This window comes from Triturus cristatus, chromosome 4_2 (assembly GCF_964204655.1).
Source record: "Triturus cristatus chromosome 4_2, aTriCri1.1, whole genome shotgun sequence".
In the NCBI taxonomy this organism is placed as follows: Eukaryota; Metazoa; Chordata; class Amphibia; order Caudata; family Salamandridae; genus Triturus; species Triturus cristatus.
Genome location: NC_140586.1, coordinates 154,949,266 through 154,975,260, shown reverse-complemented (window position 1 = coordinate 154,975,260; position 25,995 = coordinate 154,949,266). Strand labels below are relative to the sequence as shown.

The 25,995-nt window shown below is 45.0% G+C and overlaps 2 protein-coding genes across 2 annotated transcripts in view; both read left to right on the top strand.

Annotated features, from left to right (window-relative positions):
• Positions 1-25,995, top strand: part of BAZ2A (bromodomain adjacent to zinc finger domain 2A) — a 1,031,051-nt gene that overhangs the window by 961,190 nt on the left and 43,866 nt on the right. The window contains exon 29 of the mRNA XM_085600883.1: positions 10,310-10,453. Coding sequence (XP_085457009.1) covers positions 10,310-10,453 — 144 coding nt within the window. The remainder of the gene's footprint in view (positions 1-10,309; positions 10,454-25,995) is intronic.
• On the top strand, positions 11,934-13,332 carry LOC146833229 (eukaryotic translation initiation factor 5A-1). Its single transcript, XM_085600884.1, has one exon. The coding sequence runs from the start codon at positions 11,970-11,972 to the stop codon at positions 12,432-12,434; it is 465 nt and encodes a 154-aa protein (XP_085457010.1). The 5' UTR covers positions 11,934-11,969; the 3' UTR covers positions 12,435-13,332.

Below are 25,995 nucleotides of genomic sequence, written 5' to 3'. Positions count from 1 at the left end.
TAGCGGTTATCACTCTCAATACTTTATCCATCTCTGAAACGCGGCTTGTGGCGGCGGTGCAGGTACCCTCCAGGTCCGAGATTCGCCTCTCTGCTTAGGTAAATTGGTCATCGTGCTTATCCGCCCTCTGTGTAAGGCCATCCAATCTGGCCGTCATGGAGTCCATTTTGGACTCTGTGGATGTCGGGCTTGACTGCATAACCAGCAGCAGCTCCTTCAAGTCCGCTGTCGACGGGGCCGAAGCCTCAGCAGAGTTCCCATCCGGGTCCGAATGCGCTCTGGTGTGGTTCCGGGTGTCAAAGTTAAGCTTCGACTGCCTACCGTCCTATTTCCCCATTGAGAACCCGGTGAGGTGGGTTAAAACTCCCAGGGCCCCGGGGACTCGCCGTATCCCCCAAGGGGACTCGCCGTATCCCCCAAGGGACTGCAGGATCAGCATGCCGGCTAGAGGGAGGCGGTCCAACGCACGCTCTGCAAGGCCGTAAGCGCATTACTAGTGGTCACTTGGCCAGATAGCTAATTAAAATTATGGACATCCCAGGAATGGTCCTCTCCCAGAAGCACGGATCCCACCGGGCAGACAGGGCTAGGCCTCCCAGGCCAGATCAGTCAATCAGTGCACCCCCAAGAGGCAGGAATCAGCGGGAACACGTGGGGAGCGTATGGCCTCTCAATGGAGCCCCACCGTTGAGGGTGACTCTGGGTGCAGAAATCCAGGCAGTTGCAGAGCAGTCACCAGCCTCGATCTGATTGCAGGCCCAACAACAGCAGCGCCTTCAGCCCTGCAAGGCCCACGAGCAATTCAGGCACCTCTCTTTCCGCCACGGGCGGCGAAGCAGGGGCAGCAAGACCTCCCCCCAAGCGATCCAGCAGCCTCCACAGCCCCCGCAGGACCCCAGCAAGCGTTTATGCGTGGCGAGGCCCGGGCGTCCCTCCCGTCTAGGCCGCACCGGCCCACCACACCAGGCCGCGTCCTAGAGAAGCACCGGGCGGCCAAAGCAGTGTCCTCCCTCAGGAGCGCTGGCGGAGGCCCAGTGCTCCAGCGATATTCCCGCAGAGCCGGGGGCGTCAAGCAGGGGCACTTACCCCAGTCACAGCAGCGGGCCGACGTCTCCGCTCACCCGCCGCCGGGCCCGCACCTCCTCCAGCACTCCCCACAGCCGCCGCGCTCAGGATCGCAGCGGGCCGGGCCAGGGGCGACAGCAGGACGATTTAGCAGCAGCGACCACAGCAGGGAGAGGCTCCGCTCAGCCCCCACAGCAGTGCAGCAGGCGGCAGTCGCGCAGGATCCGATCGCGCTTTCAAGGAGCGCTCACCACCACCATCACTGGAGTCGCCGCCCCGCAGGCTCGTCTGTCACAGGTCAGCAAATCCAGGCACAAATGTCCGTTTTGTGGGGATCGGCAGCTGCACACCAGTACCCATCGGATCAGGACTGCATGTAGATATGTTTTAGGGCCAGGATGGCAAGGATGTAGATAGGATGTTGCCCCGAACCGCAAGAGCCTAACACAGGTGCGGCCATCTTGCTCGGCGCCCTCTAGCGCCCCACTAGAGTGCATCCTTGACCCTTGGAGACCCCACCCCCAGAACCACATCTCCCACTACCAAATACTTACCTTAAAACCAATAACACTATTTTCCTCCATATGATAACATTGACTGTTGTTCATGGAATAGTTTCTAAGTGTGGAGTTTGAAAACCTAAAGAAATTCTTTAAAATTGCACTAACAAAAACGATTTTACTTACCTGTTTGCAGGGAATGTCCCAGAGTAGTATCCAGGTATAGTACTCTGAGTAAGAAAAGTAATCTAAAAAATAACTTACCTGTAATTTTACTGAAAAGCCCATTCAAGTCTATGTACTGTATTTACAAAGTATTGCATTTCTCTGAAACCATACTGTGAATCAAACCAAAGTGCATATACAATTATCATTCAGACTGTATTTCAATTGCATTACTATTGTAAAGTATTTATTGCTTACCTGTGATAGGCTTGCTTGGTTCTAGAAAATAAAATAACTAAAAGAATATGTTCGAGGCATATGAGCTGCAGATTACACACTGTGCATAGATCGCCATCTGGTGTTGGGCCCGGATGTTTGCACTTGTTTTTGTCTTGGAAAGTCTTTGGAAGTCACGAGGTATGTGACTCCTCCTTTGGATCATAGTACGCATGGGCATCGGCTCCATCCTCAAATTGTTTTTTTCCGCAATCGGGCTCGGATGTGTTCTCGTGTTCCAGTTCGGATCCGTTAACGGTTTCTCTTTCGACGCGCAATCCTTCCCATCTCGACGGTATTGTTTTTGATCGCGTTTCCAGCCACACGCGACCCTTCAACTTCGAAGTCTTCGATTCCGGTCATCGACAAAGGCCTTCGGGCCTACCCGGGCCTCATCTCCGGCTCATGGAAAGGACGCCATTTAAAAAGTGTCCTCGATGTGGGTTGAAGATTCACCACACTGACCTAAATGAGGTGTGCAACCTCTGCCTCTCACCGGAGCACGAGGCCAGAGACTGTCCAGCTTGTGCCTCCTTCCGCTCCAAAAAGACCATCCAGGACCGACGAGCTTGAAGGACAATGGCGCGCTCGTCATCTTCGATCCACGACGACATCTTTCAAGAGGGCGTCGATGTTTCGGAGCAGGGTCCAGTCGAGGAAGCCTCTGAAGCAGATGATTCCGACGTCGAAGACAGCAACCCCCCCACTCCCTCCCTCCCCTCGACACCATCAAAAAAGGCTTCGGTACCAGCTCTACCTTCGGGCCCAGGTGCACGCCGAGACACTGCTTCCCATGCCCCGCCTTCGGGCCCGGTAAAGAAGCCTAGTAAGCCTTTAGGCGACTCTGGCTCGAGTCAGCCTACCCTCGGTACCGAAAAGCAACATCCGGCACCGAAGAAAAAGGCGTCATCGACCTCATCCACGCCGACCGCTGCTCCCACATCGAAGCACTCGGCGTCGAAGGCTAGCACCAGTTCCTCGACACCGACAACACCCTCGGAGCCGACTAAAGAACAGCCGCCGAAAGGCCCCGATACTTCCAAGCCAGAGACCTCGGAACCGAAAAAACAGCAACGGGTTCCAACTGATAAAGACACTTCAAAACTACACGGTTCCAAGCCTAGAACCGCTACCGATTCGACGCCCAAAAAACTTACGGCACCGAAGCCCTCTGCTCCGAAGGATCTGTCTCCCACAGATGATCTGTTTCGTCCAGATCCTACCCAAAAGACTTTAATAAAGGATCCTAAGACTGGTCATTTAATGCTCAGCATCAACAAACGACCACTAGAAATGCCTGCGCCCGCACCGCCACCAAAGAAGAGAGACTTTGCTACCTCTCCATTGCGGATTCCCTCTCCTCTTCTTCCTCCTCTTCTCCGACACCATCACCTACCCCAATTGATGATGATGATAAATGACAACACCTCAGATGATGCAGGGGGAGTTGCGGAATATCAACCCCTTGGCGACCCTACTTCTACTGGCTCCCCTGACCCCTAGGATGATTACAGTGTCCCAGATGTCCCTTACACCCCACAAGATGATATTTATCCCTCCAGGCCTTCGTCCCCCCCCCTCTTTCCCCCAGAGGACATTATCGGATTCAACCAGCTCCTTCAAAGAGCTGCCCAATACCACGGGGTGGCCCTGCATACAGACCCAGTAGAGGAGGATTTTCTTATGGATACCTTTGATACCACACAAAGGTCCGCCTCAACACTGCCCATGCTTAAAGGGATCATTAAGCACGCACCAGAGATCTTTAAAGACCCTGTCAGGACTCGGGTCATCAACCCAAGAATAGAAAAGAAATATAAAGCTGCCCCTACTGACCCAGTATACATTAAGGGCCCCGCACCACTAGACTCCCTAGTAGTCTCTAATGCCAGGAAGAGATCGAATTCCCAAACGTCAGGTGACGCACCACAACCAGACAAGGAATCAAAACTCCTAGGCGCCTCTGGCAAACGCACAGCGTCACAGGCAGCAAATATTTGGCACATTGCTAACACCCAAGCGCTCCTAGCCAGGTATGACAGGGCACATTATGACGAGCTTGAGTCCATAATGCAGAACCTCCCTGACTAATATAAAAACAGGTCCAGTGAAATAATCCAAGAGGGTAAGACCATCACTAACACCTCCATCCGCTGTGCCCTAGATGCAGCAGATACCACCTCAAGGGCAATCAACACCAGTGTCCTTTTGCGCAGGCATGCCTGGTTACGTATATCAGGTTTTAAACCCGAAGTACAGAGTTCTATACTCAATCAGCCTTTTGATGAGCAACACCTATTTGGCCCCAATGTAGACGTATCCCTCGAAAAAATTAAGAAGGATACAGACACCGCCAAATCTATGGGAACATTGCAATATCAATCTCCCAGATGGTCCCTTCGTCGCTCATCCTTTAGAAGCACCCATTGAGGCTACTCCTCTGATAGCCCCTCCACCTCTTATAAAGCTCCCGCACAATCCACCTTTAATTTGGGTTACCAAAGGGGTGGTTACAGGGGGAATAACAGCAAAGGCAGAGGCAAAAACAACAACTCCCGCTCTGCCTCCACACCTACCCCATGACTTCCTCCTGACTATTCCACTCCAGTCGGGGGAAGACTCCACCAATTTCTCCCTGCCTGGATAAACATCACTTCAGACAGGTGGGTCCACGAAATCATTCAATCGGACTACTGTCTCGAACTAACATCTACCCCCCCAAACATACCACCCAAACACCGTCCAATGTCACAAGAACATTTGTTACTGTTGAAACAGTACAAAACTCCTACAAAAAGTGCAATAGAACCAGTTCCCCTGCACCAACATAACAAGGGAGTGGACTCCCTCTATTTTCTCATACCAAAAAAAGGACGGATCTCTAAGGCCTATTTTAGACCTCCGACCCCTAAACCTATACATACATTCAGACCACTTCCACATGGTAACACTTCAGCAGGTCCTCCCTCTGCTTTCCCAGGGCAACTTCCATGCTACTCTAGACCTCAAGAACGCCTATTTCCACATTCCCATTCACAGCGCTCACAGAAAATATCTCAGATTCGTAGTGGACGGTCAGCACTATCAATTCAAAGTACTCCCATTTGGAGTCACCACAGCACCAAGAGTGTTTACCAAGTGCCTAGCAGTAGTGGCAGCACACCTAAGACGACAACACATACATGTCTTCCCATATCTAGACGACTGGCTTATAAAAGCCAAATCATACAATCAGTGTGTACAACACACTCACGGCACAATTCATCAACTTCACGACCTGGGGTTCACAATAAATCACGCCACATCCCAGCTGCAACCGTCCCACACACAATACCTCGGTGCCACAATAGACACCTCAAGAGCGCTCGCCTACCCCAGTCCCGCCCTTATAGTGAGCATCCAAACTCTTCTCACCAGATTCCAACCGCAATGCTCTCTTCCAGCTCGAATGTTCATGCAACTCATAGGGATGATGGCCTCTTGCATATTCATAGTGCCTCATGCAAGACTCCAGATGCGTCTTCTCCAAGAGTGCTTAGCACGCCAATGGAACCAGGCTCAAGGTCAGCTAACAGATCTGGTGTTGGTAGACGGTCGTACACATCGCTCTCTGCAGTGGTGGAACACCAAGAACCTTTCCAAAAGGCAACCGTTCCTCGAGCCAGTTCCTCAAATAGTCATGACAGCGGACGCATCGCTCTCCAGCTGGGGAGCTCACCTACTACATCACACCATGCAGGGCAGGTGGACACCTCAACAAAAGTTACTCCACATCAACCACCTGGAGTTACTAGCCATATTCCTAGCCTTAAAAGCATTTCAAAAACAAATATCAGGCAAGACTGTCTTAGTCCGCACCGACAACATGACAGCCATGTATTATATCCAAAAACAAGGCGCGACACACACACTGCAGGTCTCTCAGCTCGCACAGAGCATATGGAGGTGGGCTATACCTCAGAAAATTTTTCTCCGAGCCTAACATGTCCCAGGAGTCCAAAACACAAAAGCCAATCTCTTGAGCCGTCAAACACAACAAATCCACGAGTGGGAACTTCATCCACAAGTTCTTCAACCGTTTTTCAGATCTGGGGGCAACCACAGATAGACCTCTTCGCCATCCAAGAAAACGCCAAATGCCCAAACTTCGCCGCAAGGTATCCTCACCCATTGTCCAGAGGCAATGCGATGTGGATGAACTGGTCAGGCAGATTTGCGTACGCTTTTCCGCCTCTCCCACTCATTCCGCTAGTGGTGCGCAAACTACAGCAACACTCCTTAACGCTCATCCTAGTTGCTCCAACTTGGGCCAGACAGCCATGGTACACCACACTGCTGGAACTCTCGGTAGTTCCGCACCAAAAACTACACCTCTCTCCACGCCTCTTAACCCAGAACCATGGAGAGATCCAACAACCAGACCCAGCTCAGCTCAACCTAGCGATCTGGCTCCTGAAGTCCTAGAATTTGGTTACCTTAACCTTCCTCCTGACTGTATGAATGTCATCAAAGAAGCAAGACGTCCTACCACTAGAGCATGCTATGCAGCCAAGTAGAAAAGATTCATAGTATACTGCCATAACAATAACACTAATCCCCTAGATGTGTCTATCCAACACATCATAGGCTACTTACTACACCTCCAAAGATGCAACAGAGCCTATACCTCTATCAGACTGCTTCTTGCTGCCATAGCAGCATATCTACAAAATAGACAGCATCTCTCACTTTTCAGAGTACCTGCCATAAAGGCCTTTATGGAGGGACTCAAGAGAATAATTCCCCCCAGAGTACCACCTTCCCCTGTCTGGAATTTTAATATCGTTCTCACAAGACTAATGGGGCCTCCATTTGAACCTCTACATAAATGTGAGCTACGAATCTTAACATGGAAAACTGCTTTCCTCGTAGCCATCACTTCTCTACGAAGTTAATGAACTACAAGCACTAACTATTCAAGGACCCTTTCTGCAGATGCATCTTAATAAAGTTGTTCTCCGAACTAATCCTAAATTCCTCCCTAAAGTCATTTCCCCCTTCCACCTCAATCAATCTGTAGAGCTGCCTGTATTCTTCTTGCAGCCACAAACAGTCACAGAAAGAGTTCACACCTTAGATGTCAAAAGAGTACTACTATACTACATAGAGAGAACAAAACCTTTTTGTAAGACCAAACAACTAGGCGTGTCTTTCTCACCACCACACAAAGGCAACCCCATATCAAAATCTGGGATAGCTAGGTGGATTGTCCAATGCATACAGATTTGTTACCACAAAGCAAAATGTACATTATCTGTTCCTCCTAAAGCCCACTCTACACGAAAGATCGGGGCTTCAATGGCATTTTTAGGGAACATTCCTTTAGATGAAATCTGCATAGCAGCTACATGGTCTACACCGCACACATTCACAAAACACTGTTGTGTCGATGTGCAAACTAAACAGGCTAGTGTGTGCCAGGCTGTACACAAAACACTTTTTCAAACTACTGCAACAGATACTGGTGGTCGCTGCTAGGATGGGATACTGCTTTACAATCTATGCACAGTGTGTAATCTGCAGCTTATATTCCTCGAACGGAATAAGCTACTTACCAGTATGTATCTGTTGTTGGCATGTAGAGCTGCAGATCTACACACGCCCACCCGCCTCCCTGGCTACCTTTATCTGTTCCAGTATTATCTTACTTAGATACACCACACATGGGCATCCTTCCTGTTTCTTACTAAGCTCCATCATTTCCCTGCTGGCGAACAACAATCTGAGGATGGAGCCGATGCCCATGCGCACTATGATCCAAAGGAGGAGTGTCATACCTCGTGACTTCCAAAGACTTTCCAAGACAAAAACAAGTGCAAACATCCGGGCCCAACACCAGATGGTGATCTATGCACAGTGTGTAGATCTGCAGCTCTACATGCCAAGAACAGATGCATACTGGTAAGTAGCATATTCCTTTTATACAAAAACAATTGGTCTGAAGTTCAGTCTTTGAGTGTGTGAATTAATTTGCTGACTGTGTACAATAAAAGCTTAACACTGTCCTCTGATACTGCCTTACTGCTCGACCATATTACCACAAATAGAGAGTGAGGTGCTATCTAACTTTACCTCTGCCTACCTTTGGGGTTGCACTGGACTCTGCACACAATACCACACTTTGGTATAGTATATATAGAGCCAGCTTCCTACATTAGTTACTTACCTTGGAAACGCTTGTTACTTACCTTGGTAACTCTTTTTCTGCTAGATACTGTAACTGCAAATTCTTCACCAGTCCTCCCATCCTCCCCACTGTGCGATATAGGCTGTTCACCTTAAAGCCTGTTAGATTGCTGCACTCTGGTCGCATATCGGTCAGTTGTGGCTCTGTGTTTTTGGTGCAAAGTAGTCTTAGAAGAAACTGATGTCAGCGTTCTGGGGTGATGTCTATATAGGCACCGCTCTCGTCCCTTCTGACGCCAAGCTGCTTGACACCACCTACTGGCTCGCAGAGGTACTGCTCAAGATTTTCTGGATACAATCTGGCACCGTGGAATATTCTGAGATGAGGAATCAGCAGTTAGTCTCTACCACAAAAAGAATTACTAAGGTAAGTAACTTGTTCACCAGAGTCAAACTAGCCTGGCTGATGAGGGGGGTTACCCCGAAACCGTCCCCAGGATGCTTGTTTCTGGTCCAGGGAGGACCTTGCCCAGCAGTTCTGCTGGACTGTTCCCATGGGGAACAGGGTCAAGACTGATTTGCACATGGCTGGGTCTAAACTGGAATGTCGTGTCATCCAAATAAACAAAGAATTTAACCCAGATCTGTGACTGGGGGTGAATGTTTGATTAATTCAGCATTCCTTCCATCATCTGTTCTTTTTGCATTTGTCGCCATAAGTGGAAAGGGTATGCACAGACGTGGGTCCTACGCCGCAAGAGTCAAGCTAGCCTGACTGATGAGGGGTGTTAGACCAAAACCGGTCCCAGGATGCTTGTTTCTGGTCCAGGGAGGACATGGCCTCGCAGCTTGGGCTGGACTGTTCCCTTGGGGAACAGGGTCAAGACTGGTTTGCATATGGCTGAGTCTAAACTGGAATTGCGTGGCTTGCAAAAAAATGCAAAAAAAAACTATGGATTTATCCTAGATCTGTGACTGGGGGTGAATGTTTGATTAATTCAGCATTTCATCCATCATCTGTTCTTCTTGCATTTGTTTTTAAAATTAACATTTTTTCTATTATCTTGACTCTCGACATCTGTTCAGTTCAATTTATAGATAGGGGACATACCGAAATATTCTTTTTGTCGTACTCATTTTAGAAGGAAACAATTCTGAGACACTTTCTTGGACTATCCCTTTTTCACTAATTCATGAACATTTCTTATTTTTGGGATCAAAGTGTCATTCTAAATGTTTTACATCACGGTTTTGACACTTTAAATTTTCCAGTGGTAATGCACTGTTGAAATGGAATGTCGTCTTTTTGGGTGCAGTTAAGGATGTCCTCTGTATTAACTATTTGTAACCCCTGTCAGTCCAGATACCTGAGGTGATTTTCAACAGGAATTGCATGTTTTCAGAATCTATTATTATTTTGCTAAATGTTTGATAGATTTTTTAATGAAAAAGAAATATCCTTTATATTTCCAACTCCCTAATATCTTGAGTATTACGATACCTCTCAGATTTTCCTCAGTTAAAGCAAATTCGTTTTTGTACATTAGAGAGGCAACACACAAAGTTAACAAATAATCAGATCCACAGTTTTGATCAAGAGATTTGTTTTTGTATAGATTCTTTGTTCCTCACACACAAACCAAAGCGCAGGCAACGAGTTTCACCCAAAAATAAAGCTTCATCAGGACTTAAATATATCAAGCTGTATACAGATGTTACAGCCCTGAGGAAGCTGTATTTTGGGCGAAATGTGTTGGCTGTGCTCCTGTTTGCGTGTGAAGAATAAAGAATTCAAACAATAAGAAACCTCTTGATCAACGCTGTCAGTCTGATTATTTGTTAACTGTACTCTGTTGCCTCTCTAATGTACAAAAAATATCTTTGTTGGGTTATCTGGTAGCTAACCTATAGTGGTGGGCAGCAAGTGGACATATTTTGTGGAACTTATAGTTGGTGTGGTACAGTGGTCCTTAGCTACCTTCTGTCTTCTTACAAAACAAAATAGATGCTTCATTTGATCCAAAAGGTTGCTTGTCATATAGTCAGTGGGTAGTATATTTTAAATTGATTAAAGGCTTATTAGTAATTTTAAGTCTAAAGATCCGAGACTTGTGTAACTTACTGTGATGTTTCTCTAGAATAATTCTGATGGAGATGGAGTCACAGGATGACGCCTGGCCATTCCTTGAACCTGTTAATCCCAGGCTGGTTCCAGGGTACCGAAAGGTCATCAAGAAGCCCATGGATTTCTCCACCATGAGAGAGAAGCTGCTGACTGGCGGGTGAGTCAAGCACACATTGTTATGAAGTGCAAGTTACGGTTGGAAGGAAGTGCCATCTAGACCAATGCCGCCCCCTGATATGGTGCCGATAATACTCAGTCCTTCTGACTTAGACATAATACTACTACACACAATCGCACACAGACACTGAGCCACTTTTTTGGCTCAGTCACTGCCTTGGTCAGCCATATCAGGTTGATGGTGAATAGTTTGCTCCACAATATGATGATGATAAATTTATATGTGCACCTGCAAGATACAAATGGATTGGATACCTCACCCCATACTGTGTTGGTCTCCCCTCCTCATCGGATCAGCAACTTAGGAAAACACATCTTTTACCATAGTCCTCAGAAGAGTTGCTGAATTACTTTACCTGCACCTCCCCACAATGGACGTAAAAACGAATGTTCTTACTGAGTTCCTTGTGTCTGGCCAGCCACCCATCGAACCTCTGTTTGGCCTTCAACAAGACCCTCACTGACACACTATTGGGTACTTGAGCTGAACCAGCTTTTGGCTTTCAATCGGCAAATCTCTTGTAGCATCTCCAGGCAACTTATTTTTTTTTTTTTTTTTTTTTACTCCGGCACCCAATCCGTGTGAGTTTGGTCATGCTTGCATCCACAAGGAGATTGAATCCTAATATCTTTCAAACTTCTCCCCAGAGTCCAAAGAAATGGAGATGTTTGGGGAAAAATATTTTCGTCTGCATGCATTGTCTTAAGATTGGTCAATGCCAGCTGGCTCCTGAAACATTACACCCCATGCGCTCTGGCAGATGGTTGATGAGATCTTACCGGTGATCTCAGAAGACTTTCGGTTTCCTTGGACCAAGCTGTTCAGGTTGGCTGTGGTGCACCAAAGTTTGTCAATCAAGCTATTGTGAGAACTGGTTGAATAACCAATCAACACATTAAGAATATCAAAACATTTAAAAAACAATCTGAAATACATCTACAACGGAAGCTTGCATCATTAGTTCAAAAGCTACCCTCAGATCTACAAAGGCGACTTACAAATGGCCCTGGTTCATATCATCTGTTTTCAATTTTAAGAGGAATCCCTGGTCCAAGGTGCTAACTTTGAGTCTGAATCCAGTTTGCATGTGGGTCAATTTCTACCATCAACAGTATTAATTTATCTAGCACGTGGTTCCAAAAATTGTTTGAAATATTATCAATGAAGCTGATGATACAATAACCTGCGACCATGACGGCTTCTTAATGGATGGGTATTATTTCAGCACCCTTCCAAGAGTTTTGAATGGGAGTAGGACCCCAGATCCGAGGTTCAGAGTGAAATACATTTCTTAGGATCCTAGTCCATCCTAGGGCCTTCCCAGGTTTTGAGCTAGTGTAGCTTCAATAGTATCTTGTAGAAAAAAGGTAATCGGATATTAGCTATTAACTAAGAGTACATTAGAACTCATCCCTGAAGACTCAGGGCTAAAATAAGGACAAGAATGATTGTTGTACCCTTTTTTTGTTGGAAGTACTGGTACAAACTCCTCGCCATGGCTGATGACATTGACTTCACCACTGGAGATGCTGGGGCTTCCACCACTTTCCCTATGCAGTGCTCTGCACTGCGCAAAAATGGGTTTGTGGTACTGAAGGGACGTCCCTGCAAGATCGTTGAAATGTCAACTTCCAAAACTGGCAAGCACGGACATGCCAAGGTTCACCTTGTTGGAATTGATATATTCAGTGGTAAGAAATATGAAGATATCTGCCCTTCCACTCACAACATGGATGTTCCAAATATCAAAAGACAAGATTACCAACTTATTGGTATTTGTGACAATTACCTGTCTCTTCTTACTGATACCGGTGATGTTCGTGACGATCTGAAGGTACCCGAAGGTGACCTTGGAAAGGAGATTGAGTCAAAATATGAGGCGGGAGAAGAGATTATGGTCTCTGTCTTGTGCGCCATGCAGGAGGAATGTGCTGTTGCTATCAAGGCCATGACCAAATAATCGCCCACTTGGAGTCAACAGCGCAGTCCAGAAAAAAGGATCTAAAGAATTTGGTTCAGATTGTCACCAAAGCTATGGCCTTCACAAACAACCTCATTTCCTTTTGGATTGTTTCAAAATAGAGCTGGATCCTTGAATAGTGTTGCAGGTTAACTGGCAGTTTCGAAATCACTGAGGTTTTAATTTATTATGAAATCTTGAAAGTTGTACCTTTACTATTCCTGTAGGTGTCAGCTTGTGGGTCCAAGAAATCAGATCAAGTGTCATTCGTGGATGTTTTACAGTATTTTCCGGATTATAATGTACTTGTTCACATGGACAGATGGGAGTATTGGGCTTTAGTTTAAAAATGATAAATGGCACCTGAGGCAGAAGGTAACTTTAGCTGAACAATGTTTAAATTTGTATTACTTAAACTACCGTACTAAGATGTTGGCAAGAAGTCTTTCTAAGATGTTGGCAAGAAGTCTTTCTAATATGTAAGGAAGAAGGATAAACTATGGAATGTATCGACTACGAAACTGATTTATAATTGAATTTGGATTAAAATATTCAGTGTAATCCGTGGCCTACAAATACACAAGTGATTTAAAAATGCCAGTTAGTTTGCCCATTCCCAGTTCCCTGGCCCCTCCCCCCAAAACAAATCTGATGGCTGTGTGCAACGAACTGTATTACCTCTGTTGTACTCTATGCCAAATTTGTTGGCTACATTTTGTAACCTTAATGGTGTCCGAACCTGCTTTTGAGCTAGGCAGGTAGTCGGATTGCTCGGTGTATGCGGCATAGCAGATACAGAATGGCACAAATGGGGGGGGGGCAGTTAACAGATTTTTCACTCGAGGCCTTTGTCATCAGACTGAAAATAAAAATAAAAAATGCAAAAAAAAAAAAAAAAGAATGATTGTTGTAGAATTCATTTAAGTGTTGAACCCATACATGAGTTTGAATGTGAATATTTGGTTTCCTGGTTGCATTGCGCCATCTGTGAGCTATGATGTGCCAGAAAGCCTTCATATCATTTGAATGTGCTGCTTCTAATAGGTTCTTCCACAATCTGCTTCCTGTTTCAATTTGCTAATCTTTTATTTTTATTATTTTCACGCCATGCCTGACTTTTCTTCCAATAGCTTTCTTTTTCATTGCAGTGATTAGCAAGTTCTTTCCCTTCCTGCATTGTAAACCAAACCACCCATGCAATTTGTAGTCTAGGTGGAGTGACATAGTTTCTTTTGAAGAAAAAAGAACAACTTTTCCAAAGATGTGAATAGCTTAATATGTAACCCTGATACAAATGAAACAGGATTATCTATATGACTAAATTAGTCTAGGTCTGGAAACAAGGATTCAAATATACCAGAAAAAAACCTTTGGTGAGGTATTGATATACACCCATTTAACATTCCTCCTATTGTTAGAGACTGCGATGTAGTCTGTACCCAAATTCAGGGTTTCTGACTTGTCTGTGATCAGAACGCCTCTTAATACTGTTGTCAGGGGGTCATGGTTGCTCTCTAGTTTGGAATTCACTGCTATATCAATGATAAAATGCTAGACTTAAAGGTCCAGCATGATGTAGTAAATATTCATTTTCATTTCATTCATTTGATAACTTTATTTCGGTCAAAAGACCATAAAAGCGTACAAACATACATCCACAATTACATATACACAATAAAACAATAAATAACATTTCAAAGTTAAAAATTCTGTCCTTTTTGGTTTTTTTTTTAAAGGATTAAACTTGAAGTCATCAATATGAGAATAATTAAGTTAAGAACATTTGTCTCCTTCGCCACATGCTGTAGAGATAGCGGAAGACAATTTTTGGATCGGTGTCATAAACTAGAATCCTGTAGGCCTGCTTGAAGTGGCGAAAACCCAGATTCCTACAGATGGGGATCAGCCAACTTTTCCTAATTAAGTGATAAGCGGGGCAAAAAAAGAGAGCGTGTGAAACAGACTCTGATTTATAGTTACAAGCAGGACAGCTTTCCAAGTTTTGTGCCTGCCACTTATAAGTAAAAGACCTAACCGGTAAAGTACCGTACCTTAGCTGAATGTACAATTTGCGTGCAAGTGGGGGTTCTATTTGGTCCATGAATTCCTCAAGTTTGGAGTCTGGTTTAACCAAGAGGAATTCCAAGGTCAGCCTACCCATGGTTGAAGAACTCTGGTGCAAGGAAGAGTTTTCCAAGGACACCAAAGAAAGGATTTCCTTCCTTGATATCGCGGGGCAAGTTTCCTCCGGGTTTGCCCACATTTCCAGAAGTCCTAATGAAATACAAGCTTTGTTAATATGCAAAAGCCAAGGGATCTTTTTTGATTTAAGTGCAGGCCAAATCTCAGCAAACTCTAATTTGAATGAGGTCAGTTCGGGCACGGACCAAAGCCTTTTCCAGTACAAAATGGGTCTTGCCCTAATGATCTCCTCTATAGGGACCAACCCAAGATCAAGCCTAAGGGGGATCAACGGTGTGCTGGAAGGAAGCCCTAAGAGAGATCTTAAAAAGGATTGCTCAGCCCTTAAAAGAGACACTGGCTGCTTATGCCCCCAAAGTTCGGCCCCGTATATTGCGGCCACTCTAGCCTGTCTACAGTAAATTTCAAGGGCGGGAGAAACTGGCTTAAAACTCAATCTTTTAAAAACTTTATTCAAGCCCCCTGTCAATTGAGCAAGCTTGAGTGTTGACTTTACAATCTGGGAATTCCAGGAAAAATTCTCTGTTAAAGTCACACCCAAATATACAAAGGTTTTGACTCTCTCGAGGGGAATACCAAATAAAACTGGATTAGGACGCACCCGCACAGGGGGGTTAAAAATCATATATTTGGTTTTTTCCAGATTTATTTCAAGTCCTCTTAATTCACAGAACTTTGCGAAACTGTTCAGCGTATTTTGTATGCCCGTCGATGTTCTAGATAATAACAAAGTATCATCCGCGAACATCAATGCGGGCACACGTCCTGATACTAATCTGGGAGTGTCAGTATTTTTTGTGCAGTTCAGATGGTCAATAAGGCCATTAATATAAAGGCTGAACAGTGTGGGGGCCAAGACAGACCCTTGGCGAACTCCTTTTAAAACGGGAAAACGATCAGTAAGTTCGCCATATTTGCCACATCTTACTTGGGCATAATTATTGGCATGAAGCCTAAGTAAGACAGCCAATAGGTAGGATGGAAGGCCCAAGTCTGCCAAGACTTGCCATAGTTTGGCACGAGGGACCAGATCAAAAGCAGCCCGCAGGTCCACAAACACCAGGTAGAGGCTGCCACCCTCAACCAAGGCGGTTTTCCAGTACAGGACCTGCAGGCGAAAGATCTGGTCTAGAGTGGAAGTACCAGCCCTAAAGCCTCCTTGGAAAGTGGTCAAGATTCCATTCTCCTCAATCCAGCCAAGGACCCTGTCCAAAAGGACTCTCCCCATTAGTTTTTGTGAGGTGTCTATTAAACTAATAGGTCTATAGTTGGATGGGGTCAATGGGCAACCCTTTTTAAAAACAGGTACTATTTCAGCCCCGAGCCAAGTGTAGGGCACTTCACCCCCCTGTAGAATGCTATTAAATAGGACAACCAGGTAGGGTGCCCAGATCTTTGGTTGGGCCCTAAATAGATCTCCGGGCAGTTTATCAAGACCGGGTGCTTTATTTAAAAGCATTTTCCCAATTGCGTGTTCCACCTCAGTCAAAGTAAAGGATTCGGTAGGGGCAAGATCCACTGGGACAAGAGAAAAATCAGGGATATCTACAGAAACTCTATCAAGGTCATGTGTGCCATACAAGTCACAGAAGTGTTTTTCCCAAGTTGGAGCAGCTATATTTGGGGCAGGTGCAGAAGAATACCCATTTATTCCAGTTGCAACAATAGACCAAAATGATTTAGTGTCCTTACAACAGAGCGCATGGCCCAACTGCTCCCACAGTTCAACCTCCCCTGCTTTCTTTGCATCACCAATTGCTTTTTTATATAGAGAACTGTTAATTCTAATTGCTTCTCTATCTTTTGTTTTTATTACAAACAGCGGGGCCTTTTTAGCTAAGCGGCACGTTTTGTTAAACCATCGAGCTGTTTCAGTCCTTGGATAAATAGCCCTTTTTACTGGATACAGAGTATCCCGTAATGCAATAACCAATTTTTCATGGATGTCGGTAGGGCTAACCGAGAGTCCGACGGCCCCCATCTTTTCAATAAATGGAATTATTATTCCATACAGTTCCGCTAGCTTACTGTCAGAGATTTGGAATGCTGGCCACTTTACTCTTCTTCTACAGTTTCTAATTATTAATGGATCGGGCACAAGATTTCCACCCGGGGTCGAATTTTTAAGCCCGAAGCTTCCTGGTTTAAGGGTCAGGACTAAAGCGTTGTGGTCACTATCCAACCTCTCTATGACCACAAAATCGTAAAGCCTATCCCAATATTTTGCTTCAATAAAGATATAATCAATTATTGAAGCGTAACTTGCTTTATTAAAGGTTGTTTTCCCGGGTCTATCTGGCATAACCCTACCATTACATGCTCGCAATGATGCAGCTAAAGAGAAAGACTGCATTTGCAGGACAAGGGGAGTCCATGCTTTTACTGATGGAGTAAGTGGATCAGGGATATTCCATAATAGATCCACGTCATCACGGTCTCCCATACTTGGATCCAGTAGAGGCTCGAAATGGCAGTTGAAATCCCCGCCCAAAATTATCACAGTAGAAGAGCCGAGTGACTGTAATAGGTTAGACAATACAGTAATGGCCTCTGATTCAAGGCCCCGCTTAGTGGGTCTTGAATATACATTTATCAGGGCAATGTCCAGGCCATTTTCCACTTCTAGGAAAACAAGTTGTACATCCCTTGAGTAAGTTGGAATAGCCTTTGCCTTTACACCCAAGTGGGAACCAACCCATAAGGACAACCCTCCCGAGGGCCTTCCCCTACTACTCTTGCATGCCAAGATATCAAATATTGCAAAGCCCGGAGCCACAGTCTTTTTAAGCATCCAGGTCTCTTGCAGCATGCAAATATCGAATGAAGTAATAAATGAGCTCCACTCCGTGTTGGAAATTTTAAGGCCGGCCACATTCCATGAGATAATTTTTATACCTTTAACATTAGGTGATTGATTAAGGATTCGGTAGTCTGGTAAGCCAACACAGCTACTCAGTTCGGAAGATCCAGCTACCACCTCTTGGTTGGATACGCAATTAGAGAGGGTGCGTAGAGTAGAGGCGGGGGCATTTGGTTCTGGGCTCAAAGTCCCCTTCATTAGACTTAGTGCTTTCATTTGGTTGGATGTATCATTATGAGGTAACCCAAAGATCGCTAATGGGCCAGGCTGTATTTTGTCAGAGGGGAATAAGGTCTTTTGCCACATCTGTCAATCACAACCATCAAGGTTAGAGAGAGCCTGGTATCTGTTTGAAACATCCAATGGTGTAAAAGGAACAAAGTCTTCCGGCCTCCTACTATAGTTTCCATATTTCCGTGGGGGTACTGTATCCAGCCTTTGGAATTTGTCAGTAATCATTTGTTGGGGGGTTAATTTCGGGCATATTATGCACATATGTGCGGGATGCACGGAAATTAGTCAAGGACAAGGGAAAAAGGGAAGCCCCGAAATGTCGATCTCTACTCATGTGATTTCTGGGATAAAAAAAGGTTAGCTCCAGAGGAGTAATAACAGTACCTAGAGTCTCCGCTGGGTAGTTAAGGATGTGCCTTACTGCTGCGGGATCCCTGAAGTTAACAACAACTAAGTCCCCATTGATATCCTTCTCTCTATTACCCAGCCAGTCTAGTCGGCGAACATGGAGTATTTCGCCATTGATGTAATGGGGAAGTGGACGGTTTTGGCTCAGCCAGTGAACGATCTTATTTTTAAGCTGGAAAAATCCCTCTTACCGTCTGGCAATCTAGGTACTCTCGCCAGCACTGCCACGTAGGGAACTGCTTCAGGAGGCAATTCAACCCGTGGCTCCCTACAACTAGAACCCCTAGTAATGTTAGGGCTCTTACACTCATTATTGCCAGTGTTATTTATATCTTGTTTATCCCCGCTCCTCCGGGTTCCATTTGAAACCTGTCTTACAGGTCTAGGGGTTGGTATATCCGACTTTTTGGGGCCAATGGTCATCTCTATAGGGCCAGCAGTCGTCTTACTCATTCTAACTGGACCATCTTTGACGACATAGCAGGAAGGTTGTTGTGTTATAGCAGGAGGACAGTCCATCACTTTATCTCTAATTTGGCCAAGTTTATTACTAACATCCAATTCCATATTCTCCAACCTTTCTTCGACCCTCTTTAGCCTCTCAATTATTGGTAGTATGAAAGACCTTATCAGGTGTTCAATACTTTCCAGGGGATCAGCCAAATGTATTTTCTTAGGTGAACTAGGATGGGGAATACCAGCTTCCGGTGGGTTTAATACGATATTAGAAACAGCCTTGGGGGTTACCACTGGCAATTTATAGGTAGAAGCTTTTTGGTTAGTAGTCTTATTACTATTCCCAGAGACAGTGTGATTTATCCTTAGTCTGCGTACCTCTCCCCCCTTCTTTCTCCTTTTTTTAGGTGGTGGACCAGGAATCTTATGCAGCAATAAGTTTCTAGCCCTTCTTTTGGGGATCTCTTTGTTTATCAATGGAGGAATTGGTATCGCTTTTGGGTCAGACAAGGAATCACACGAACTAGAAATAGTAATTAAGTGTGTAGAGTCCAACGAGTTCGATGCAAAAGGTGCAGGGGATAACTCCCGGAGAAGTGCAGGGACACCATCTAGAGAGATCAGTTCGTCACCAGAGAGATTTCCGACTGGCAGGGTAGCTTGTTGTGATGAGTCAATTGGTGGCCTATTTTTCAGGTACTCAATCGACTGGCGGCGCTCAGCTCTGCGCACCGCTAATATGTCCTCCCTTTCTCGGTCCGTGCTAGACTTTCTAAAATAATGGTCCAGGGTGCCCTTAGCCAGACCCCCAGTCTTCCCGGTAGATATATGCTCTTGGCTCCCAGCCATGATAAAGTAGTTAAACGACCAGTCACCACAGCAGGCCCAGCTTCCGGGGGGGACAGACGGCAAGGGGTCACGGGATATGTCCTATCAGATTATACCGAGCACACAATCAGGCAAGATACATCCGGTATCACCGGCTGGGTGGATAAAGCACAGGCAAGAGTTGTAACACTTACAATTCTGTAGCAGATGTCAAAGGGATTGCCCTGCCCGGCCTCGAACGGTCCTTGACGGGCAGGGACGAGCCCGCCCTTGGCCCGGGCTTCGCCCGGGCACGGCCCGCGCGCGTCCCGCGCTGCGTGTTCTGTGGCTGCCTTTTGACCCCCCGGGCGCAGCCTGATGATGCAAGCGGCGGCGCCCACAGCAGAGGATCCTGGGGGATGTGGTTTCTCGTTCCGCTCCCCACACGACAAGTAGCAGCCCTCCAGCCAGGTAAACGCTTCAGAAATCACCGTTCCCTTCACGGCAGGTCTATAACCATGCACAAGTGGTGTTTAATCGGGAAGATTAGCGCGTAAATATTGCTCTTGGTAATTTCCTCTGGGCTGTGCGTTGCTATCTAATAGTGTACGCACATTACATTCAAGCATGCCTTTGGATAACGTTGGAGCTAAAGTTGTCCAATTCCTTCTGGCAGGATATGTTAAATTAGGTAGGCCCCATTATTCATCCTCCTCTTTTGCAAGACTGATCATTGGGTCAAAAGTTGTGTGAAAGTGACCTGCGAGTATTACATAACCGTTCTTAATCTAGAAATCAATGAGATTGAGATTGTTGAAGTTACCGGACTTCTACCGGTTTTCTTATTGTACATGTTGATCAACTCTAGCAATCTCCCACATGGTAGTTTGATTAACAGACCTAAATTATCTGGTGAACCTGTCTTAATCTCTTTTATTGTACAGTTGAGTTAGGAAATAACCCAAATAATTAGCCCTACTGACGTGCCTCCAGCTTTAAAGTCCTGGGTTTGGTGTAAGTGCAGTTCTTCGACACCATATGTGGATGAGCTCCATGGTCTTCTCTGAGGACATCCAGGCATGCCTAATGGACATGCCTTTAGATTGCTTCTGCCTGTTCAACAAAGAGGGGAGCTTGACCCTGGAGCTTTTTAAAAGAGCCAAGCCACTGCATACTTCTTGGGTCTTTCTGTATCAGTTCAGCGAACTCCAGAACACTTTAGCCATCTTCAGGGATATGGCAGAGGCTTGTCACAGTAACATGAGTTTGTGATCTGGCCAGGTGGACAATCAGCTCTTTGTGGGATTATCTGAAACAAAGGAAGGCAAGGAGGTGCAGTAGGTCTTAGTGCCATTGCTCCTCATTAAATGCTTACTTGTAATAATAGTCTAGTATTTCTCTAGAACGGCACTTACCTTAAAACTGTTCTTCTTTTAATCCAGCTGTTCAGTCTGTTAACATTCCAAGACTAGATCTAAACAGGCTTTTGTAGTCCCCTTACTGTGACAGCCAAGTATGAGTAAGCTCAAAATATCCCAGTCAACCTCTGTCTCATACTTCTTGAACTGAAGTAACTGTCATCAACCGTTTGTTTGCAAATCACTTCTGATCAAAGAGACAGTTGGCATTACTAGCCAGTCAGCATCCCACAACGGCACAATATCCTCCTGGTGCCATAAAGGGTTAATTCCATATGTGCAGGATGTGATAGCTTCAGTGTTTATCAGGCTCAATTCAGCATGCTGACATCAGTTCCTTTTTTGAATGCCTCATCTTTGCTGGTCTGGAGCTCTTTTTGGTGCTGCTTCATCCATGAAATTTCTCAGATTTTGACGAGGCTAAATATTTCTTTTCTTTAGGGTTCAATCCCTGTCACAGATGACGCACAGTGATGTCTTTGTTGTAGCCACACGAGAACTGCATGTTTAGTCTCAAAACATGACTCCTTAGCTGACTCCTTTCCTTGACGGATCCACATGGATGCCCAACTACTTTTGGCCAACACCCACAACAACATGTTGAACCTTCTCCTTCAGATAAGCTCCCCAAATGAGAATGATCTCCCAAAAGAACTTCCAACAAAAAGCACAATCGAATTGAAAACACCTCTTCCACTCCCAGCACAGTTCGAGGTCCCAACTCCATTCCTGAAACTGGGCTCTTCCCCTTCTTTGGAGTTTAAAAAAACACAAACTTGAAGACAGAATTACTGACACCATAGTCTGTCTAACCACCGTGCATATTGAGTCCTCCTCAGGAGGGCTCTGGTGTCCTCTGGGCCACTCCTCATAGATGAGCCCAATTCTGTGATTTGGCAATTCAAGTGGTTCTAACCCAGTGCCTGCTGACATTGGAATCCACAGACTACTGCCTTCACATTGCTTCAAATGTAGCCTATTACCTCCAAAGTGGTGACCCCCATATGTTCATGTGTCAGTCTCTCACATAGTCTTAGGAGGAGGCGGTATTGGGACCAGCGGCACCACCACTGAAGGCTGAACGGAATTCTGCTTTAGTTTGCGGGCTTTGTGCCAAGCACCTAAATAACTTTAAAGTTAAAGGACAATACATTGAGCCATCACCCTATCCTCCCTCTACCCTGATATAACCACTAAAAGAGGATGCTTAACCTTGATGTGAAAAAGGCCAAGAAGGGTTGCATTCAGCCTTAAGAAATTCACTCTTCCAGAACTCAGTTGTTAGTCAACTTTACTAAAAGGGCACTAAGCCCCCACCCGCACAGGTGGGCATACTTCATTATCAGGCCTGCTTCTCACCCTGGACAATCGTGGGTGTTTCATGGTGGGCTTCTTTAGAGGCACAAGCACTTAATGTGGCTCCTTATTACCTGAATTCAGGGCTGGCTTTAGCGCTGGTGGCGACCCTGTGCGACAATGTCTGTTTGTTGCCCATACCCCCCCCCTCCAATGACCACCTCTGCCACGGATTCCCTCACTAGCACCCTTTAACAGTGCCTCTCAAGTCTCCATAACCACTGTCTCTCAGATTCATTTAGTTTTATAGCACAAATCATACCAGTGTAAGTTGTCAGAGCACTTTACACCACACGCACATTGCACAGAGACAATCATATGTGTGCAAATCAGTATATAAGAAATGTTACATCAGACAGGGCTGCAAGGTGTAGTGTAGCAGTGCCATGTCATCGATACTGGTAGGCAATATAGTTTTTATTCTGGAAAAGCATAAATTCAGAATTTAAAACGTAACATCATTGTTAGGAGTTCTCTTTCATAATAAGAATTGTTTTCTACCCAAATGAACCCTTTTCACAAGATTAAGATTATGAAAGACTGGGCAAAAAAACATATAGCGCTAACATATACCTTACAGTTTGCATGCAGCTCTAGGGTGACAGTTAATAGCACCATGTTCTATATTAGGATTTTGACTTATAAACGACAACTAACAAAAGGAGCTCTCATACAGAAGCAGTAACTGACCTATTTACATTATATGCATTTCGTTATCCGCATGGTAATCGTTCTTAGCAGCAGGCATTTTAACCCCCTGTACTATCTTAGAAAGGGTCAAAACTTCCACTAGACAAACTTCCGGTCTCTTTCCAGGAAGACGATTAATCGCTGGAGTTATCTTTACGTTTTAATTGATGTCTGAAAATTGCTGGAGACCAGGAACGCAGCAGCATGTGCTTTTAAAATGATAATATACACTTTCAAAAATGACGCCCCCACCCCAAGTCAACGCCTGGTGCGGTCGCAAAGATCGCACCGCCCTAGCCGGCCCTGCCTGAATTAGTCTAACCACCTGGATCCGACTTAAAGGGGTACATTCAGTCATGTGTGAAATACAACTATACAGCAGTATTCGGAAGCTGCTACCAAGATCTCCTTATATTAAAATTGCCTTTGGTAGGCTAAACCTGTGTTTTTTATTTCTGTTTTCCTGCTGCAAGATTAAAAGCAAAAGGGTGAGTTGCATCCCTTAATTTCTGTATGTTTCATTCCTTTAACAGCTTACAAGGGTAAATTACTCGAATGTATCCTTGTAGTCTTGCTAATAGACCTCCCACACGTTTTGGTAACCAAGATACGAACCCAGTGATGCTATAGAAATTAAAAGGTAATAGTTGCACAAATCATCTCAAATTTCATGCATCGTATCATGTAATGTAGCCTTCTCTTAATTTGTGTTCTAAATTGTGCTACTTCTTACCTTAACCCTTTTAGGGCCTCTAGGTAGGAACAGTGTTCCTCTTATATCACATGTACTTTCAAATAAAGCAGTTGTTCGAATTAGAAGAACTATTGAAGTGGAAAGTACTCTAGTTGTCATGGTGGTAGCGAACATGCTCTAACCCCAAATGAGATGGGGATAGCAGAGCACCTACCCTGCTTGTATCCTCACCCACTTGCTGGCAAAGGACCATGCATGCCATTAAAAACTAAAAAAAAGGACACACACGTTAACACTTAAGAATATGGTCATGTGGCTATGCATGTATTATTCTGCATACACGAAGGATTGTTGGAAAACATAGTCTGTCTGTGAAACTCAGTATAGTCACTTGGGTGTATAAGTGGGTTCAACCATTTATTAAAGCAGTAGCCCTCAACATCCTAGTTGAACTCCAGTAGATCTGCAGCCATTGAAGGTCGGTGTTCAACACTGTTAGATGAGTTTTTATAGCATGAACCCATCTTTCGTCCCAGTTAAAAAGTTTCATAGGTTTTCTGGTTGGTTCAGAATCAGGTGTTACTTTCTCTTGTATGACTCAAGTCATGTCAATCTCAGGGTCCTAATTTTCCAAAGTGCGTATTTATTTTTGTTGAGACTCGTTTGTATCTAATATTGCACTTATGCCCAAGGCTTAGTATTATTATTTGCCTGAATGTCATTCCTATGTTTTGTAAATTACAGGTACATAGGAGTAGTAAATGTTTTGGCTGTTGCAAGTACTGATTGCATAACTCCCAAGGCATATGAAGACCCAAAACCAGTTTGTGCATTTGTTTTGTCTTATAGCATATGCTATATCCATAATGACTTCTCACTTCTGAAATGTTCCACAGCTTTGGTTGGTCAGCTTGGCTCTGTAACCTGTGACTTGTATGTATCAGAGGGTCATGACGATACAAGCCTTTCTTAAACTCAAACCGAGATTTTGCATATTGAGTCTCCTCTACAGTGAGCATGCACCAGTATGTGTTAGTAATCCATGTCAATTTATTTGATGGAGAGAGAAAAGCTCTGAACACGATCTCTCATTTCAGGTTTTTCATATAGTTTTAGAAATGCATCTGTGATTGTTCAGTGACCGTTCTCGGAGCGGTGTATTAAGTACGAAACATAGCATCTTTGCTTAAAGTATCTGATAGTGTCGGTAAAATTTCTTCTGATTCATAGGAATTGACTATATGGTAAATTGACTCAGATAGATTTCAGGTATTGACTAAACAACTTAAGAGGGCCCTGTAGTCTGTTGTTTTATGAAATAGTTCTATGATTAGTTTACTGTAATCAGTAAATCCAAGAAAGACAGTTGCTTTCTGCTCACATGGCACCAATCGGCCTTACGCAGTTCCAAGCACTTGTACCATTTATACTTTTTTCATACATGGCAGTCTATGGAGCTAGGAAAGGCTCCATGCTCCAGGATGGTTAAGTAATGGATATCTTTTAATTTCAGGAAGAACATAGAAGCTGCTGCTTTATTTTTTTCCTAATTAAAGGTACTACACCAAGTCATTCAAGTCTGTAGCTTATGTGAAATGTCAAACACTCCGGAAAGTGATGTACCCCTTTTCCTGCGTGTTGTCAGGAACAGACAATGTGTGGGAATTCAACCCATTTAATTTTGTGAGTCTGCATTTGCAGCAAGCTCACATCAGTACAGGCCTGAATAACAGGCTTTCATACTCACTCTTTTCATAAAACAGGATTATGGTGACATACAGCAATGCCTGTGTTACTTGGATCATTATCAAATTTTAGAAAAATGCATTGCACACGTCACTTGAAGAGAGGATCCATCCCTGGAATTGGTTCAGAAGAAATTAAAATTGTCTATTTCGATTTCTTCCTTCTCTTCTTGGCAGATTGATAATATTCAATGTTCAGCATGCTTTTTTATTTGTTTTTGGTGTTTCCTAGCAGAACAGCATCTGAAAGAGACCCGTTAGTGATAGATTCCTTACCTTAGAATATCCCCAGACGTCAGACTGGATCCGGAATGCTTTCGTCAGCAGTACCCCGGAGCGTCGATAGGCGTCGTCGTACGCCTCCGCGTGCATCGCTGGCGTCGTATTCGCCGAGATGACGTCACTGGAGCTACTTAGTTGCGCCCACGCACGCTGACGTCAGTTCTTTCTTTTTCCGCGCCAGCAAGCGCAGATCCGGAGAGAGCGGTACCCCATCACTTGTTGACTAAGTATTTGTTTGTTATAATTTGTAAGTAAACTTACCCCTGGATGCCCGGTTTCAAGCTTTGCAGGGCATGTCCGTGCACGATGTTGCTGACGGACCCACTCCGCGAGTGTCTCTTCTGCCTAGGGCGTGAACACGACACAGAGACGTGCCCCCACTGCCGGGCCATGGCCCCGAAAACTTTGC

Bases quoted from the DNA above. Each gene is read 5' to 3' on its own strand.
- LOC146833229 (XM_085600884.1), top strand. From the start codon at position 11,970: ATGGCTGATGACATTGACTTCACCACTGGAGATGCTGGGGCTTCCACC.